The sequence below is a fragment of the Helobdella robusta genome (genome assembly GCF_000326865.2).
Source record: "Helobdella robusta unplaced genomic scaffold HELROscaffold_152, whole genome shotgun sequence".
NCBI lineage: Eukaryota > Metazoa > Annelida > Clitellata > Rhynchobdellida > Glossiphoniidae > Helobdella > Helobdella robusta.
In genome coordinates, this window is record NW_008703850.1 from 31,478 (window position 1) to 50,437 (window position 18,960).

Genomic DNA, 18,960 nt, shown 5'->3' on the forward strand with positions numbered 1-18,960 from the left:
AAACATACACACACGCATACAGACAAAAACAACCAAAAAGACAAATTGTATTTAGACAAATGCGAATTTGCAAACACATAGAAATACACATATCCAAACAGACAGTGCACATACAAGCATACACTAACACACAATCACACAGAACCAGATGTACAAATGGAAAGTTGCAATCATGCAAATTGAAAGCATTTCTCCACAATGATAATAGTAGGAAGTTCGTGAAGATAAAATCACAAATCATGTATCGAGTATTAAATATTCAAATAAATTGTACAAATAATTTTATTATTCTTATTTACAAATTTAAACAAATACCAAAATCTGTTAATGACACCACAACAAAGTCATTCGACCACTGAATAATAAATATAATAAAATAATAAAAAATTTCTGTAAAACAACGTCATCATCACCATCGCCGCCATCATCAACCGCGGAAGGATACAAAAAACAACCTACCTACCTACCTACCTACCTACCTACCTACCTACCTACCTACCTACCTACCTACCTACCTACCTACCTACCAACATGCATAACTGATGCTGTAAAATAACGTCGAGATCAATACATGCCGGCCACGTCAGCACCAGGCAGGCAGGCAGGCGCCACAACCCCCTGCACTCACGACAGCAGTAAACATCACCACCGAAATCAATAGCAACAACCAAGTTACAACAACAACAATAACAACAACAACAACAGCGACAACAACAACAACGACAAAAGCCGTCACATACAATAATTTAAAATTAACAAACAATAATCATATAAACAATAATGACAGAGGTAAGTTAACCCTTAAAAAAGTGACGATAAGATTACCAGTTACTGCGAATAATAAACCCTATAAAATATGGTCTTCGACCTCCAGAGTGAGTACGAGTTATCGAACATGAGCAGGTAGACACCAGAGCCTGGGTAGACGTGACTGCCGCACTGAACCTCCGACTGGGATTGTCGCCGTACGATGGGGACAACTACCTCAACCTTCTTCGCGACGTTCACTTTGCTACCGTCAGTGTTGTTCGTCTCTTTTGATGCTGTTGCAGGCAATGCAGCTTTCATGGAGGTGTCTACGTCTGTAGCATGTGGGGAGGGATGAGACGTTAAAGACCATTTTGCTATGGTTTGGAAATAATTCTCAACAATGGGTTAACATCTAGACGATTTTAAATGAGATGCAAACACTCCGTTACACAAGAGACGTCAATGCAGTATATCATTTTTTAAATAATTAAAACCACAAACTAGGAGCAAAATAACAAAACCAATTGGTTCAAACAACGTCATCACGTTCGAACGTCCATCCGGCCCACTTGTTGGTTTCGAAATAAACGAAAACATAAAATATGACAGAGCATAATTAATTTCACAAAAATAATGTAAAAACATTTAAACAAAAATATTCAGCAAGTTTCTCCAATCAATCATAGTAGAACCAATCAATCAGTTAACGTTAAACAACCAACCAATCAACCGACCAATTCATAAACCAGCCAATTAACCATCTACTAAAACAATCAATCAACTGATAGACATCCACCACCACCAGCCCAACCACAAACCATCAGAAGATGAGTCGGGACTCCACTCAAATGACAATCCGAATCCAATATCATACCCATCTGTGGCAAACTCCCAAAATATAGAGGTGCCATTGGCGTGAGTCGGGACTCGAACCTAGTTGTGGTGAATCATGTTGCGGTGAGTCATGTTGCGGTGAGTCATGTTGAGTGTGCTGGGGTGTGCATGTGTGTGTTCATTAGTGTTGCATTATGTGGAAATCATGTTGGTATTTGAAACTTAACATCAACTTTTAAACCCTGCAAAGATGAGCAGCCTCAAAATAATCAGGTTAAATAGAGAAGAATAGGTAGAATAACTTAATCCAATTAGCACGTAGCAGCTCCCATTATGAGACATGCCTCAATTAGATAGAAGTTAATCAGATTTCAGTTTTCAATCACTATCATAGAAGAAAAATTTCTTTTTCAAAAATCTTTTCAACTATTCGATTGATCGATTGATTGATTGGCGATTGTGATGTAACTGAAATATTTATACATACGCATAGTCAGGTTAGTTTAATTAACAAAAGTTAATTGTAACATTTATGCTTGCAATAACTATATGCCAACAACAACAGCAGCAGCAGCAACAACAACAACAGCCACAACAACAACAAGAGAACTTGTAAAAAAAAGAGAAAGAACAAAGACAGAATGTTTACTGACAGTGACAAGCTCTCCCGAGCCGATGTTGATGACAGAGTCCTGCTCGGAGTTGAGAGACTCTTTGAAGTTCTTCAAGTCCTTACGAGTCCACAGGGAGGCCGTCTCGATCTTCAGTGGATGATCTGCTGTGTGTAGCGTTTGTTGCTGTTGTTGCAGTTGTTACTGTTATGGTGTTGTTTTATTTATGGGATGTTGTTGCGATGAGGTTGTTTGCTAGATGTTGTTGAAGTTATGATATTATTATAGGATGCTGTGATTTGCTTGTAGGAAAAATGCTGGATCGTGGATGGTATTCACGTTTGTTAAACTGGTCAGCAATAAGGTTAAGAAATAGAAAAAATGAATGAATGAATGAATGGATGAATGAATGAATGAATGAAAAAATAAATTAACTAATTACACAATCAGCAAATCAATGGCCGACAGTTGAATAGTTCACAGAACTAAGCAGCAAACAAGCAGCAAGCAAAGCAGCAACCACAAGCGACATCAGAACAGCCTAACCAACCATGAATAGTCTCTCCCTTGTGATCAAAGTTAATGTTGATGCCGCTGCTGGAACTAACGAGCCCCCCTTCACCTGTCATCTTCGTCGTCGTTGTGGTCGCCGGTGATGATAATGATGCTTGCGCTGCTGTTGTTGCTTCTGTGGCTGCTTGCACAGAACTCTGAATGAGAAGTGACGCAAATGATTTTATGTCATCAGGGTGAAATGGAGGGCAAAATGTTTGGTGCAATGAAATAATAATCTTAGATAATAACAAAAAGATAATCACAAACAGGCACCTTAAAAGATCATATCCAATCTCTTTACAACTAATAATATTACTCCCGTTACATCCCTGGCTATGATGACATCATCCTCGACCAACACTAACATCGTCAGCTGCGACATCAACAGCATTAACATCAGCAGCAGCAACAAAATCAATGGCATCTTGAATGCCATCACCTACAATCCTATCAACATCGGCAATGTCTACTTCCCAACATCATCATCGATAACAAACATAACAACAACATCATCAACAACAATAACAACCTCCCACAAGTTATTCCCACAACCCTAACCCTCTGACGCTATGCATAGGGCGCTTATAAATGACATTATTATTATTATTATTAAAAAATTGGTAGCATACATTTACTACTCCATTGGCAATGCATTTCATTAGCGGTGTTGTTGATGTCACTGCTGAGGTTGTGGCATATTGTTGTTGTTGTTGCGTTAAATTATTTTGTTGTTGTTGTTGTTGAGTGTTGAGATGTTGTTGAATGTTGAGCTGTTGCAGTTGTTGACTTACTTCAGAAACATTCTGCTGTTGTACCTGCCCATTTTGCTGCTTTAAATTTTGTTGTTGTTGCTGCTGTTGAATGATGAGTTGTTGCTGACTGTAGACTTGTTGCATGTACTTTATGAAGTGTTGTTCTTGCATCTGAACAACTAAGGCATCTTGCTGTGTGGTTTGGTTGTCAAATCAACACCGTCAACATTTCGTCGTCACGATGTAATTAACAGCGACAAAAACACAACATCAATAATAATAATAATAATAACAACAACAACAACAGTAACTTCAGCACCAGAGAAACGTTGTCAACAATGTCATTAGCAACATCACCAAGGAAACAAACCAACCTGTTGTGGGTTGCTGGGATATTGGAGTTGCGCATACAACCGAAACTGGCTGTATGTTTGCTGATTCAATGCATTCCTCACTAAGGCCCTGCATATGCACATTTGTATGTGTGTATGTTTGCTTGTAAGTGTATGTGTGTGTTTGCTTGTATGCGTGTGTGTGTTTGCTTGTATGTGTGCGTCTGTTTGCCTGTATGTGTACGTGCGTGTTTGCATGCCTGTATGTGATCAGTGTGTTTGCTCATATGTATATGTGTGTGTTTGCTTGTATGTGTATGTTAATGTTTGCAGTATGTGTGTGTGTTGTCTGTCGGTGCGTGTACACGTGTTTGTGTGAGTGTGTATTAAAGCACGTGTGTGCGTGTGCTTACCCACGCTACATATTACAATTAAATAGACATTTAGACAATTAGAACAAACTACCCATGAAGATATAAATGAAATACCTCTGGAGGAAGTAATTAAGTTTGCTGTGTCACAGCAAAAAAAGCAAAAAGCTAAACAGATGTTAGTTTTATTAGGACAGGTAACAAAGTAAGACACACACGAATAATAATATTAACACGACATCCTCAACGATAGACTACAAACAACAACATCAACATAATCATAGCATATCATATCACATCCTACCAGAAAACAACAACAACATCAACACGACATCAACATCAACACGACAACCACAACAACCACCCCATCACGTCACCACAAGAGCAACAACGATCGCATCAGCATCACAAGAACAACAATCGCACCAACACCATCACGACATACTCTTGCGACATCTGCCTCTGAATCATCTCCTGCTGCTTCTTAACCTCCTCGGCCTTGGCATTCAACTGACGCGTCATTTCTTCCTCTTCCTCCTTCCTGAACCATCATGCAATCAACGTTAATTGAGGGGTACGAAATAAAATAACATCAACCATGACAAAACAAACGAAACGATCCAAAGATACTTAATGAATAAAGAACCAAAATACCATCACATATTATTGTTACTATGGCCTGGCAATATTACCACTAACGTTCGCATCACTCTAAAATGACATTACCAACAGAGCAATAGCAACTATCAATGATGACATTAACGATATTGATGATAAGAGAAACGTGAGTGAAGAATAAAACATCATCACAAATCCTGAGCATCATCTCAACATCACCACCATCCACCTTAAATCATCATACAAAGAGGATCATTACAACACTAAAAATCAAATTATATCACAGATCATCATCATCGTCGTCGTCATCATCATTCCCACTGTACCAAAGACATCACTGTGATATTTAACTATTGGAAAAATTATTAATAAATTAATCAACAGATTGCACCACAACGTGCAAGTTGACTGATTAAAGTAATTGCCTTACAAATTATTTGATCATTTGAGAAAACCAGGTATTAAGTTTATTGGTTAGTTGTTTGATTGCTTAGCTGGCTGATTGGTTGATTATTATGGTTGGCTGGTTGATTTTTGGATGATTGATTGGTTGATAGAGTGGCTGGATGATTGATTGGATGAATGACTGACGACATAACAAACCTCCTCCTCTCCATCTCATCATTCTCAACTTTATGAGCCTCGACGACGTGAGTGAACAGCGGACACAAGCGATCCAACATGCCAACAAACTGACTCATGGCTTCCTCCTGAGACATGTCCCCCAGTAGCTGCCAGGCCTGCCTAGTAACAAAACACATTGAGAAAATAATATTTGGGCATCTGAGTGGTGAAATGGTTAACGCTGCTGGTCTCGCTGCAGCAGTGACTGGATTTGAATGCAAGTTGATTCCAGCGCATGACAAGTAGCATACGCTTTGCGTGTTTCATATGCACTGTGTGGGCCGTTGATAGCTTTAATAATCAGTTAAGGGTACTTCATTGCTAATTAGACAACTATTTTGAAGCCATATTCAACGTATTCAAACAAATTATATCCATTCAGTTCTGAATATAATGGACGTCTCATACTACATAGGTACAGACCGGCAAAAACAATGATGCAGATCAGATAGAACTTGTAGAAAACTTTTTAATTAGTTTTCTATAAATCCTGAATGTTAATGAGCAGGTAAAATCATCATTTGACCTTATGATAGCATGCCGATCATTTATCAGCGCAACCACCAGTTACATCTGTTGCAATCAGCATGTGGCTGCATATACTTGGCCAGACTAACTTATTGAAGAAATCAATTGAAATTGATCAACATATAAATGAGGATGGCGAACCAGAAAGTTCTTGAATGATTCGTCATGTAAATTGCCAACACAGCTGTTGCAAAACATTGGCGAGTGGTAACAGAGCTAACATCTTCATCATCACCATCATCATGCTCATAACATGTCTATCTACTATCCAACTTGATTTGTTTCTTCAAGGAATAGAAATGTACAATAAACGAGGATTGAAACTACTCATGCCTCATGCAATCTACAATTCTATACTTTACTGTAGAATTCTATACTATAGACTTCAATTAGTATTCTCTTGTAGTCTTTCACTTTGTCTGCTTCATCATAAGTTACTATATCATCAATAAAGGTATATTCAAGTTTACTAAAGTAGTCCTTCTACTTTACGTCCTACCTCGGGGAACCGGGACTCTGGACACAAAACGAAGATTGATTGATTGACTAAAGCAGTTCTTCTCATATTGTCAAAAGATGATAATCATCATCATTGTCCCCATCAATATAACTATTACAACCATCATTATTTACCATTGTCATAATGACTGACCATTATCATTAAAATGTTCAGTTTATAGTACTACACAACATCATATCATTAAAGAAACCCTCTCAATACTACTAATCAGATACTTTTGAATCATCAATCATCATGTGTTACAAAATATCATTGCAGATCATTAACTTGGCAACACCACATATTATCTCTCTTTCTCTCTCTCTCTCTCTCTCTCTCTCTCTCTCTCTCTCTCTCTCTCTCTCTCTCTCTCTCTCATACACACACACACAGACAGACAGACAGACACACACACACAAACACACACAAACACCAGACACGTGATACTTACGTTGTACCACAGCAAAAGTTTTGACATTAACATAAAACATTTCTTTCATGGCAAAAGCAGCATATACATTGAAAATATTAATCTTAAAATGACATAGCAGCAGCAGGCATGGTGAAAAAAAATTGAAACCGAGAAAACTATTAAACAAGCAAACAGGCAATAGAGAAAAGTTATGTTGACAAGAATGATAAAACCAAAAAATGCAAATGAACAAAAACAATGGCATATTAACAGCCCACAATAAATATAAAAATACACACACACACATACACACACACAAAGATGCCTAAGTTATTAATTAACGTTAATTACCGTCCAACATGAACAATCAAAAATATAGTTAACCAAAAATCTGGAAAGTTTAAATTTAGGAAAAAAATACATTTTTCTAATCTAAAATTATGGAGAAAATTCTAAAAATGTAAACAAAAACATCTTAAATGGTAATTATAATTCTAAGATTTTGGCATAGATTCTCAACACCTGTAGGTGTTAAATTAACTAATTTGGAACTAACTACATTTATTTCTAATAGTTTTCAGAGTCGACAAGGATGGTGTAGCTACGAGGCTTGTCTGCAGTGGACGATGTCGTGAAGCTGGATTGGTGATGGCCAGGATGAAGTGACGGATGGTGTGATGGGTGAATTGGTGGTCATTGGCACCGGCGATGAGGACTATGTATATGTTGGATAGATAGACAGATACATATTGCTTTTATATATGTTCGATTATTTTGTTATTGATATTGTACTGAAGTTAACTTTTCTTGTTGTTGTTATTATTATTGTATTTATTTAATTTATTTTTTATTAGTTTTTTAATACTATTTCATATTATTATTGTTTTTTGGACATTTAAATTATTATCACATATTAGATATGAGCACATGTATTATTATCACATATTAGATATGAGCACATGGATTTTAATCTACGCTCATTATTAAATGTTATGTTATGTTAATGAAAGTTTTGCAATTGGTAATCTCATGTAGAATGTCCGATTTTGGCACTATACCCATGTATAGTTGTAAAAAAATCAACCCCCTAATACACATGCAATGCATTAAGCATTTTCCACAGTTTACAAATACTATAACATAATTTGTTAACACTGACTGCAGATTAGCATTCTAAGAGAAATCTGCCCTGTAATAAATTATAGACCAATCTTTTATGTGATTTTTTGAATCAATTGATTACAAAACACAGAATGACATCTGCAAGATGGAAGGACAAGCACATACAAACATGTACATATGTAGTGTATGAATATGTGCCTACATATAAACACACACACATATACACAGTATTGTGTGAATTCTACCAAATTGTTGGCATTAATCAATTCAAACTTTGTCATTTCAATTTTCTTTACTAGAATCTTCCGAAAAATGTTAATGCCAACAATTTAAAATACATAAAATATGGTTTCTTTCCAACATTTACATATATATACATATATGTGAAAGCCTTTGGATAGTTTATATGCACTGGAACCACAGACCCAGACGAACTGACCTCCTGTTGTTGCCGACGACATCCAGCAATCCGTTGTCAGGCATCAAGGAAGGTGTGTACTTGCCGTGGACAGCCTGTTTCATCAGGGCAAACATCTTCAACCTGTCGTTGTATGTCAAGGTCAGGGCTTTGCTCCCGTTTTTCTCTGCAGGTTTTGTTCATGATTAGTGTTAAAAATGAAAGTTAATTTAATTTTTAAATTTATATGCAATATTGGAGATAAAATTGGCTGAACTACCATCTACCTAAATAAATTGTAAGTTACCAAGAATTTAAAAATTTACAAAAGTTATGTCTTTTTAGAGTTTATTTTTTGAAGATGCTTTATTATTAAATAAAGTTGAGTCACTTTAAAATTATTTAAAAAAAATGTATATAAATATTAATTTATTTATTAGTTGCAGTCCTCCCTCTTTTCTTCACTATTTTCCAGAGGCATCAACAAACACAGTTGCATGAAATAAAGCAGTGCATCACACACACACACACACACACACACACACACACACACTAACACACACACGCACATACACATACATGCACTACATGTGAGAGGCAAAGAGGGATTCTCTGCAACTGAATCTGGTTGCTGAAAGCAATTTACCATTACACCAAGTACTTTACCATTACTTTACCATTGCTGCCCAATTATATTATAATTTATATAAATATATAACTAAATATAGAGACAGATACATCACGTTTGTATAATCAGTTAATAATGAATGCTAATGAATGACAATTATCATAATTGTCAGCTTATTATCATTATTATATTTTTATTATATCCATATAAAGGTTAAAGGTTGCTTTCTCTTTTGCGTTAGCTTCAGAGGTTTCAACGACAAACACACAGCGTATATGAATACCCGTGCAAACCACGCATCATACACATTGCAAATGATAGGCGGGGATCTCTTTGTATTCGAACCCAGTCATTGCAATAGCATGACCAGGCGCCTTTAACCATTGAGCCATCACGCCGCCCTGTAATATATATATATATCATAATTATAATAAACATATAATAAACGCTGCCCCGTAATATATATATATCATAATTATAATAAACATATCATCATTATCATGATTCTCAATTAGGATTATTTGCCAGCTAAAACTGAATCTTGATTCCTAACTAAAATTTAAACTCACTCTAATGCTGAAATATATATGTCTATCTATTCTTTCTTTAGTTCAAAACAGAATCAATAAAAGACGACTTCCACTTTTAATTTAATTAATTTTAATTATTTATTTATCTTTATCAGGTCATATTGTTATAATATATAATTAAGTAGTTGCACGAAAAAAAATACATGAAAAAAAATTTTCAACATTATTTTTATAATCTTTTCATTTGCAACTCATTAGCAACCTATTATAGAGGCGAGTAAGAGGAAGAAAGTGTACTGCAGAGGGCTGAAAGAGCTATGGTGAGGATGATGTGTGGGGTTAAAGTGAAGGATAGGAGGAGTAGTACAGAGCTGATGTCGATGATGGGACTGAATGAGGACATTGTGACATTGATAAGGAGATTGAGATTGCGGTGGTATGGACATGTGTTGAGAGGGGATGAAAGGGTCGGGATTAGGCGAGCGTTGGAGTTCGATGTTGAAGGAGTGGTAAGAAGGGGTCGTCCGCGATTGGGATGGAGAGAGCAGGTGAAGAAGGACAGGGTGAAAGTGGGGTTGCGTGTTACTGAGGCGAGTGACAGATGTGGATGGCGTCGAGAGGTATTTCGGTTTCATCATAGGTAGCCAAATGGCAACCCCTGATCTCGGGGAAAATGTCATCTAAACGTGTGTTGTTGTTGTTGTTAGCAACCTATTATACCAAAAAAACTGATGTTAATTATTTTCTATAATACTCAGTCAAATTACTCTTTCGCTTTTCATTTAAGTTTAGGAAAAGTTCTCAACAAAAAAATATATGGACCTTTAAAAAATTTCAAAGCTATGGGGTAAACTTCAGAAATTTTGAGGCTCCAACGTCCCTCCAAATCTTTCAATCCCACAACAACAGAATTCTTCGCGACATTCGCCATTACCTAAATTTTTTGTAGCAAGTTAGTGAAATGAAAAGGCGATGAAATGAGAATATGATGAATGCAGCGATGGAGCCGAACGAACTCACACCATTTACTTATTTACATGTTACAATTTTTAATGTTGGCTACGTGTATACAGGAAGTTGTTTTTTTATTTTATGATCAACAAAGACCTGAAAACAATCTTTTAAATTCACTTTTCAACTGTTCAACTAACTGAAGTCAGATATTTAGAATAAAATCATATACTTAGAATCTAATAAATGCATCATATACATAGAATATACATATATAGAAAATCAACCATTTGTAACAATGAACAGCCGACAATACTATGCACTCGAAGGGGCTGATGATTCTTATATTTATACTTCTTTTCCTTCATCTAATCTCAATAGTGTTTTTCATAATCTATCTCTGTCTTTATTCAATTATCACTTGGTCTATGTGCCTTAAATTTAATCCTTCTAAATTTCTCTAAAATTTAATGGGGAAGGGAGTCTAAATATTAGACACTTTGTGACGAGGGGGAGGAGGGTAAACCCAAGTGTGACGTCCCTTTTTTAAACAAACTAAACAATAAATTTTTTTCATATATATGCGCAAAATGAATATTAAAGTAAAAGATAAGGTAAAAAGTAAAAATTTTCAAGTAAAAATTTAAATGCCATCGTTAAAGTTTGCCGCTGTTTAGGTGTAGAAGCTAATATTAATTCATGTTTTTAACTACGGTAAAGCATTTAGATATCAAACTAACGTCATATAAACTTTTCATTCGTTATTTTGATATCAATAAAAAATAAAATGCATAGAACAATTACATTGGTTAATGACTCTTCAACAAGAGGGGGGGGGATAAAGTTTTGTGACATGCATATTTTTGGGGGTTGGTCGATTTGTGACACGAGGGAGGAAGGGTTCAAAAAAACATTAAAAAAGCGTGACATCCTTTATGAACAGTCTCTTATCTAGGAATGATTATTGTAACTCGCTCTGCTACGGTCTTCTTGATTCTACACTCTATCCTTTAATTACAGATTTTGACTTTGCTGCTCGGTTTAGTTGCTCGTGCCCTTTTCTTTTCTCATATATCTCCATATCTTGTTTTCTTGCACTGGCTACCTATAAATATAGAATAATTTTTAAAATTTATACATTTATTATAAGTCTCAATCTAAATTATTTCCTAAGTACTTATCAGATATATTAATTGAACCTAAACGCACCGGTTTAGGATCGTCTTCTTGTTCTCACATCTTGTTCGTCTCGTCTTTTTGTTCTCACATCTTCCAAACTCGTGTTAAACATTCTTTTGCTAAATCTGAATTTGGCCCTTTTCTTTGGAACTCTCAACCTCCTTCTTTGACTACTTCTCCATCATTTACGAAGTCCAGAGCGGATCTCAAGACCCATCTGTTTGCAAAATTCATTGAGGAGCGCTGTTGATCGCAGAAACAGCGCTTTATAAACTAATTGATTGATGTTCGGAACAAACTCACGGCGAGGTAAGTATAATTGTAGATATAATTTACGTCGAAGTTAATTAACATGTGAAACAGTTTAAAGGGAAACAGACGTTAAGATCAGTCAAAAATAAAAAAAATGAAATTATGGACATGTTCATAAATACACAACACAATGATGAAATAATATTGAGAATCTTTCAAAGTGCTTCCAATGCAGCATCAATTTTACTGGTAGAGGACTTCAATTGGTTCCATTGTTCAACTGACAATGCGATTCCTAGTAGGAAGAAATTTATTTTTATGACAATCAAGTTTGAACTTTTACTAGCCAAAACTTTTTGAAAATGTCAAGAAATTAACCTCGAAAGATTAAGCAGTGATCAATATCATAAGAGTAACATTTATTGCTAATTTCAATAAGAAGAATATGAGAAAGTCTACAGGCATAAAATGTTAGTTTTCAAATATAATCCTGATATATATCATTTAGATTTTAAAACTGATTTTTTTAAAATATGTATGTGAGATTAACTAATGAAACTAATAATATTTATTATTATAAAAACATTTATACACTACCAATTGAACCATTTAGCTCGGATGAGCTATCACAATAAATTCACACCAATATCTATTTGCCATACTAACACAACTCCAAAAATTGTCATAACAACAGATCCTTAGAAATAAATTCAAGGTTATTCACAATGATAACAGAACCAAAAACAATATCAAATTTCTTGCATGATATGCATCTACGTGACAAAAAAAGATAATATAAAAACTGTTTACAAATAATCACATAGAAACCTTTCTTTCCAGGTTTGAGATCTCCATCATCTCCATAATATTCTCTGATGTTCACATATTTTGTGCCTCTGAATTCACTTACTGTTGCAAATTTCTTTTTTCCTAACTATTTAAGGCAAACAAATTGTTTGAATGATCTGTTCTAATTAATTCATTTAATTAATGAATTTGAATAAGGTTTTTCAGAACAGCAAAGAACAAAGTCGCACACTTTTTTATGTAACATTGGAAAATGAAATTTAATGAGACATAGCAAAATAAAAGCAGGCAGGTAAAAAATGCAACACAAACTACCACGACAACACCTGATCAAAGTGCCATATTACATTACATTACATTATATTACATCACATTACACAGCTGAACCAGAGATCAAAACATTGCAAAAATAAATGCAAGTTTTTTATTTAATCATTTCAGATAGGCTTTATTAAGGTAAGCTTAACAAACAAAATTTCTAAATTAATATCCAACCATTGTTGAAGTTGAAAATAAACTTGAGTTAACAATTCACAAAAAAGTAATTTTTTTGTAAAGGTTTACATAATCTCAACTTTTACAAATGACACAGAAAGTACACATGCAGAAATACATATACACACACACACGCACACACACACACGCACATTGATCATAGTTTCACCACTTCCTGCAGCATTTGATGAGGATGCTCCTTTTGAACATGCTGTTGACTTCTCTTTCTCACCCTTTTTGGGTTTTTTTGTTTCCATTTTTTGTTTCTTTTTTGGCTTTCAAGTAAAATGATTTTTAACAATTAATATAAAAATATTATTATTAAATTTAAAAATGTTTACAAAAAATATTGAAACATAAAAAAAATGCTTTTAAACTTTTCTTAAGTAAGTTTGAAGTTTAATTAACAACCTAAAACTAAACTAAACTAAAAAGTAAACTACTTTAAAATCTAAAACTCAACAGTTTTTAATTTTTTATATTATTCCTTATTTTTCTTTCTCTTACTTTTAAATTAAACATTTAATTAAACTGTAAAAGTATTACAGTATAAACTATAAAATAAAATTTAGATAAGTTTTACTAAAACTATCTCTATCTATTGCTATTCTATATTCAAAAGGTATTCATACTGTTCGCCACGCTAATTGTTCTTGGTTCTCAATGTACACTGACTCTCTTGTTTATTACTATAACAAATTTTAAATTTCAACTTTAGTAGCCAATCCCTTTAATTATCGCCCACCTTCTCGTCTTCACTTTCACTTTGACTTTCTGAATCACTATCCACAAATTCTTTTGATTTCGGCATGTTTTATTTAAATATTCAAACTCGATAATGAAAGTTAAAAAAAAATTTAAATGCTAATTTTATAACTACGACAAATGTTTATACGAGGCGCCACAAAAACTTAGAAACAAAGAATATTTGAAATAGAGATGAAAAAAACTTACAATCATAGATTTAATATATATAACGTCATCTCCTGTGATGAAAACATGGATATATCCATGAATGAAAACCAACTGCACTATAAAACCAGAATTGATAATGGATCATGGCCATCTAATATATTTGTTCAAATGTAATATTTATGAGTGCGGGCACCATAGTTTTGAATATATTGGTATGACGACGACCAAGTTATCGAGAAGACTCAGATGCACGTACAAACTGGGGCTATATAGAATCACATGAAAAAGAAACACAAAACTAAATTAACTAGACAAATCTTGGACCACAATGTTGAAATCTTACATTACAATAACAACCATTATAATTTAAGACTAGCCGAATCAACTTAGAGAACAAAGACATGCGATAATAAATATTCAAAAACGGGCAATTGGAATTCTTCCTATCAATAAATTTAGAAACAGAGGAATCATCAATAATGAAAACATGTAAAAGTGTTATATTTAATGATGTTAAATATTGTAAAACTAAATATTCACTTTAAACAAATAGGGAATTAACAAAGTAGAGTAGAGGCACAACCACAACACTGAAGATGGTATAGAAATACCAAAAAAAGCATATCTGTTAATAATAATAATAAATACATATTAAGAGTAAAAATAATAATTTATATTAATAAATAATTATTAAGTACGGTTGCGCACAGGTGCGATGAGAAAAACAACTTGAACACACAAGAAATCACGCCAAATGGAGCGGCTAGAAGGAAATATAGTGTAACTAAAAATTAATAATTTGAATAATATTTGTTTTGAAAAGGTTAATTTTACTTTTTATTCGATTTTGAAAATCATTATATTATTTTCCATGCTTTTTAAGCTTAAATCATTTTTACTTTTTGAACAGTCTTTTCACTTATTATTGAACATGTAACTTACTTTAAGTCATTAACTAGTCATTTCATTAATTATTTTCTAGTGACTTTAATTAGAAGTTTAATTTTGTTAAAATTTCCTATTAAATTTTTAGCAACTAAATAATTTATAGCAAATATGAAAAAAGATATTTAACGCAAATATTTTATTTTATATGAATGATTTTAATAAGTAAATTTAATTTAATTTTTCTATTGGTATAAATAGAATACGGGAAAAAATCAGTGGGCGCTAAAATTTAAAACAAAACGTAAATCGTGCTCAAGCTAATCAGTGTAGTGGTATTTACATAATTATTTTATTCATATTTAATAAAATATGATTTAAATGAATTTATTTCAACCATAGTTAAACAGTGGTGTGCATGTATGTGTGTTTGTCCGTGTGTGTGTGTGTGGGTGTTGCTTGATATATTGATATAGTATGATAAACATAGAAAACATACATTAAAAAAATTAAATTAAAAAATTTCGTACATGAAATATCGAGATAATCAAAATTAAAACATTCAAATAATGTTGCTAATTACAATAAATAAAATAAACAATGTTAAAATGATATTAACTACCAAAGAACACGTGTGTTTGTTGTTGTTGCATGTTGAGACTTGTTTGCTGGTCTTTGATCTCTCTTTGCTTGCTGAAGCATGATTGAGATGGCGATTGGACTTTTTGCGGCTAGTTGTTGCCACAGCCTCAGAATAATAACTGCCAATTACCATTTTTTTCACGCGTGTATGGACTTCATGTCTGTTCGTTTCTGAGTCTTGTAATAGATGTTCGAGGACTTCCCATGGAATTTAAATTCAGTATACCAATTAATGAGTATAAAAAGCTTTTAAAAGTTTTACTTATTTATATAAAAATCAACAAAAATCACAACCATTACAGTTATGGTCATTATCATCATAACAGCAATTGCTATCATTATCATCATCATCGTCGCAATCAATGCTTTCATCATCGCCATCACCTTAACGATCACAAAACTAACTTACTAAGTCGTTAACAAGGCAATCAATTAATTTTATTTTTTATTCGATTTTTAAATCATTATATTATTTCCCATGCTTTTTAAGCTTAAATCATTTTTACTTTTTGAACATTCTTTTCACATATTATTGAACATGTAACTTACTATAAGTCATTAACTAGTCATTTCATTAATTATTTTCTAGTGATTTTAATTAGATTTTTAATTTTGTTAATATTTCCTATTGAATTTCTTGCAACTAAATAATTTATAACAAATATGAAAAAATGGTATTTAACGCAAATAATTTGTTTTATATGAATATTTTTAAAATTAAATATAATTTTATTTTTTCTATTGGTATAAATTAAACACGACCAAAAATCGGCAGGTGATAAAATCTAACACAAAACGTAAATCGTGCTCCAGCTAATCATTGTAGTGGTATTTACATATTTATTTTATTCATATTTAATAAAATATGATTTAAATGAATTTATTTCAACCATAGTTAAGTAGTTGAGTGCATGTATGTGTGTTTGTCCGTGTGTGTGTGTGTGTGTGTTGCTTGATATATTGATATAGTATGATAAACATAGAAAACATACATTAAAAAAATTAAATTAAAAAAATTCGTACATGAAATATCGAGATAATCAAAATTAAAACATTCAAATAATGTTGCTAATTACAATGAATAAAATAAACAATGTTAAAATGATATTAACTACCAAAGAACACGTGTGTTTGTTGTTGTTGCATGTTGAGACTTGTTTGCTGGTCTTTGATCTCTCTTTGCTTGCTGAAGCATGATTGAGATGGCGATTGGACTTTTTGCGACTAGTTGTTGCCACAGCCTCAGAATAATAACTGCACGGTGGCACGCATTTTTTAGAATTTTCAGCAAACCGCTTGTGGTACCAGCAAATATTTCTTAGAACAGCTTCATCGTGTGACAGGCTTCGCTCACAACGTCCACAAATTTGTTCGGCAAGTTTTGGTACGACAACAGCTGCTAATTGTTGCAGTGAGTCGTTCAATGATCCTGCGCTAGTTGACTTTGTTAAATGTTCCACTGACTTTTTCTGCGGAGAAGAATATTTATTAATTAAATTCTCCTTCAATACATTGTACGTAGTTGCGGAGACGATTTCATCCTCTATTTCTTCGATCGTCTCCAACGATAAACTTTCTAACAAGAGTTGGTGAAAAACTTTTTTGTCGCTGATTCCCCGACATCGTAGCACGCTCTCAAAATAGATGAACCACGCCTCTACGTGCGTCGTGCTGAAAGGATTGAGTCGCAGCGGCATTGTTGTGTCTGAAGCGCCTGTTTTCTTCTTTTCAAGGCGAGAGCTGCATTTGACGAGTTTGTCCTTCATAACGTCTTTTTTTTCTTGGCAGAGATCAAATTTTGCTGACATTTTAACAAATAAACACGTGCTCCAACAAAATTTATTCACTAAAGAAACACACAGCCAACAAGGACGATGAAACGAAGAGTACTGTTCTAATTGCCCCTTAAAACACTAATCTAGCGCATAGATATTAAAATAGGGATGGGCGGTATTTCTGTATAAATATATTTTGCTTGAGAATAAGCGATTCGATCCCATACAATAATAATAAGGAAAATAAATATATATTAACAGTGTCAATAATAATTTATCTTAATAAATAATTAATAAGTACGGTTGCGCATATATGCGATGAGAAAAACAACTTTAACGCACAAGAAATCACGTCAACTTGAAGGAACTATAATGTAAATACAAATTAATAACTTGAATAATAATCGTATTGAGCAACGAAAAGGTTTCTGCAAAATTGAATATTGCAAAGTAATAAACAAATTTTAGAAACCAATTACCATTTTTTTCACGCGTGTATGGACTTCATGTCTGTTCGTTTCTGAGTCTTGTAATAGATGTTCGAGGACTTCCCATGGAATTTAAATTCAGTATACCAATTAATGAGTATAAAAAGCTTTTAAAAGTTTTACTTATTTATATAAAAATCAACAAAAATCACAACCATTACAGTTATGGTCATTATCATCATAACAGCAATTGCTATCATTATCATCATCATCGTCGCAATCAATGCTTTCATCATCGCCATCACCTTAACGATCACAAAACTAACTTACTAAGTCGTTAACAAGGCAATCAATTAATTTTATTTTTTATTCGATTTTTAAATCATTATATTATTTCCCATGCTTTTTAAGCTTAAATCATTTTTACTTTTTGAACATTCTTTTCACATATTATTGAACATGTAACTTACTATAAGTCATTAACTAGTCATTTCATTAATTATTTTCTAGTGATTTTAATTAGATTTTTAATTTTGTTAATATTTCCTATTGAATTTCTTGCAACTAAATAATTTATAACAAATATGAAAAATATTGTTGTTGTTGCATGTTGAGACTTGTTTGCTGGTCTTTGATCTCTCTTTGCTTGCTGAAGCATGATTGAGATGGCGATTGGACTTTTTGCGGCTAGTTGTTGCCACAGCCTCAGAATAATAACTGCACGGTGGCACGCATTTTTTAGAATTTTCAGCAAACCGCTTGTGGTACCAGCAAATATTTCTTAGAACAGCTTCATCGTGTGACAGGCTTCGCTCACAACGTCCACAAATTTGTTCGGCAAGTTTTGGTACGACAACAGCTGCTAATTGTTGCAGTGAGTCGTTCAATGATCCTGCGCTAGTTGACTTTGTTAAATGTTCCACTGACTTTTTCTGCGGAGAAGAATATTTATTAATTAAATTCTCCTTCAATACATTGTACGTAGTTGCGGAGACGATTTCATCCTCTATTTCTTCGATCGTCTCCAACGATAAACTTTCTAACAAGAGTTGGTGAAAAACTTTTTGT

General features: G+C 33.4%; 2 protein-coding genes across 2 annotated transcripts in view; both read right to left on the minus strand.

Annotated features, from left to right (window-relative positions):
• Window positions 1-717: 717 nt before the first annotated feature.
• HELRODRAFT_117203 (hypothetical protein) lies at window positions 718-10,494 on the minus strand (the record flags this gene model as incomplete). The annotated part of the gene is made up of 9 exons (XM_009015368.1): window positions 718-1,082; window positions 1,569-1,683; window positions 2,238-2,339; window positions 3,389-3,694; window positions 3,877-4,021; window positions 4,636-4,746; window positions 5,427-5,563; window positions 8,444-8,592; window positions 10,386-10,494. The coding sequence occupies 9 exons, from the start codon at window positions 10,492-10,494 to the stop codon at window positions 829-831; spliced, it is 1,428 nt and encodes a 475-aa protein (XP_009013616.1). The 3' UTR covers window positions 718-828.
• A 5,933-nt stretch (window positions 10,495-16,427) lies between these two features.
• HELRODRAFT_184079 (hypothetical protein) overlaps window positions 16,428-18,960 on the minus strand; it is a gene marked incomplete at both ends in the record, with an annotated part of 7,207 nt that continues 4,674 nt past the window's right edge. The window contains 3 exons of the mRNA XM_009015369.1: window positions 16,428-16,502; window positions 16,844-17,158; window positions 18,510-18,824. Coding sequence (XP_009013617.1) covers window positions 16,428-16,502; window positions 16,844-17,158; window positions 18,510-18,824 — 705 coding nt within the window. The remainder of the gene's footprint in view (window positions 16,503-16,843; window positions 17,159-18,509; window positions 18,825-18,960) is intronic.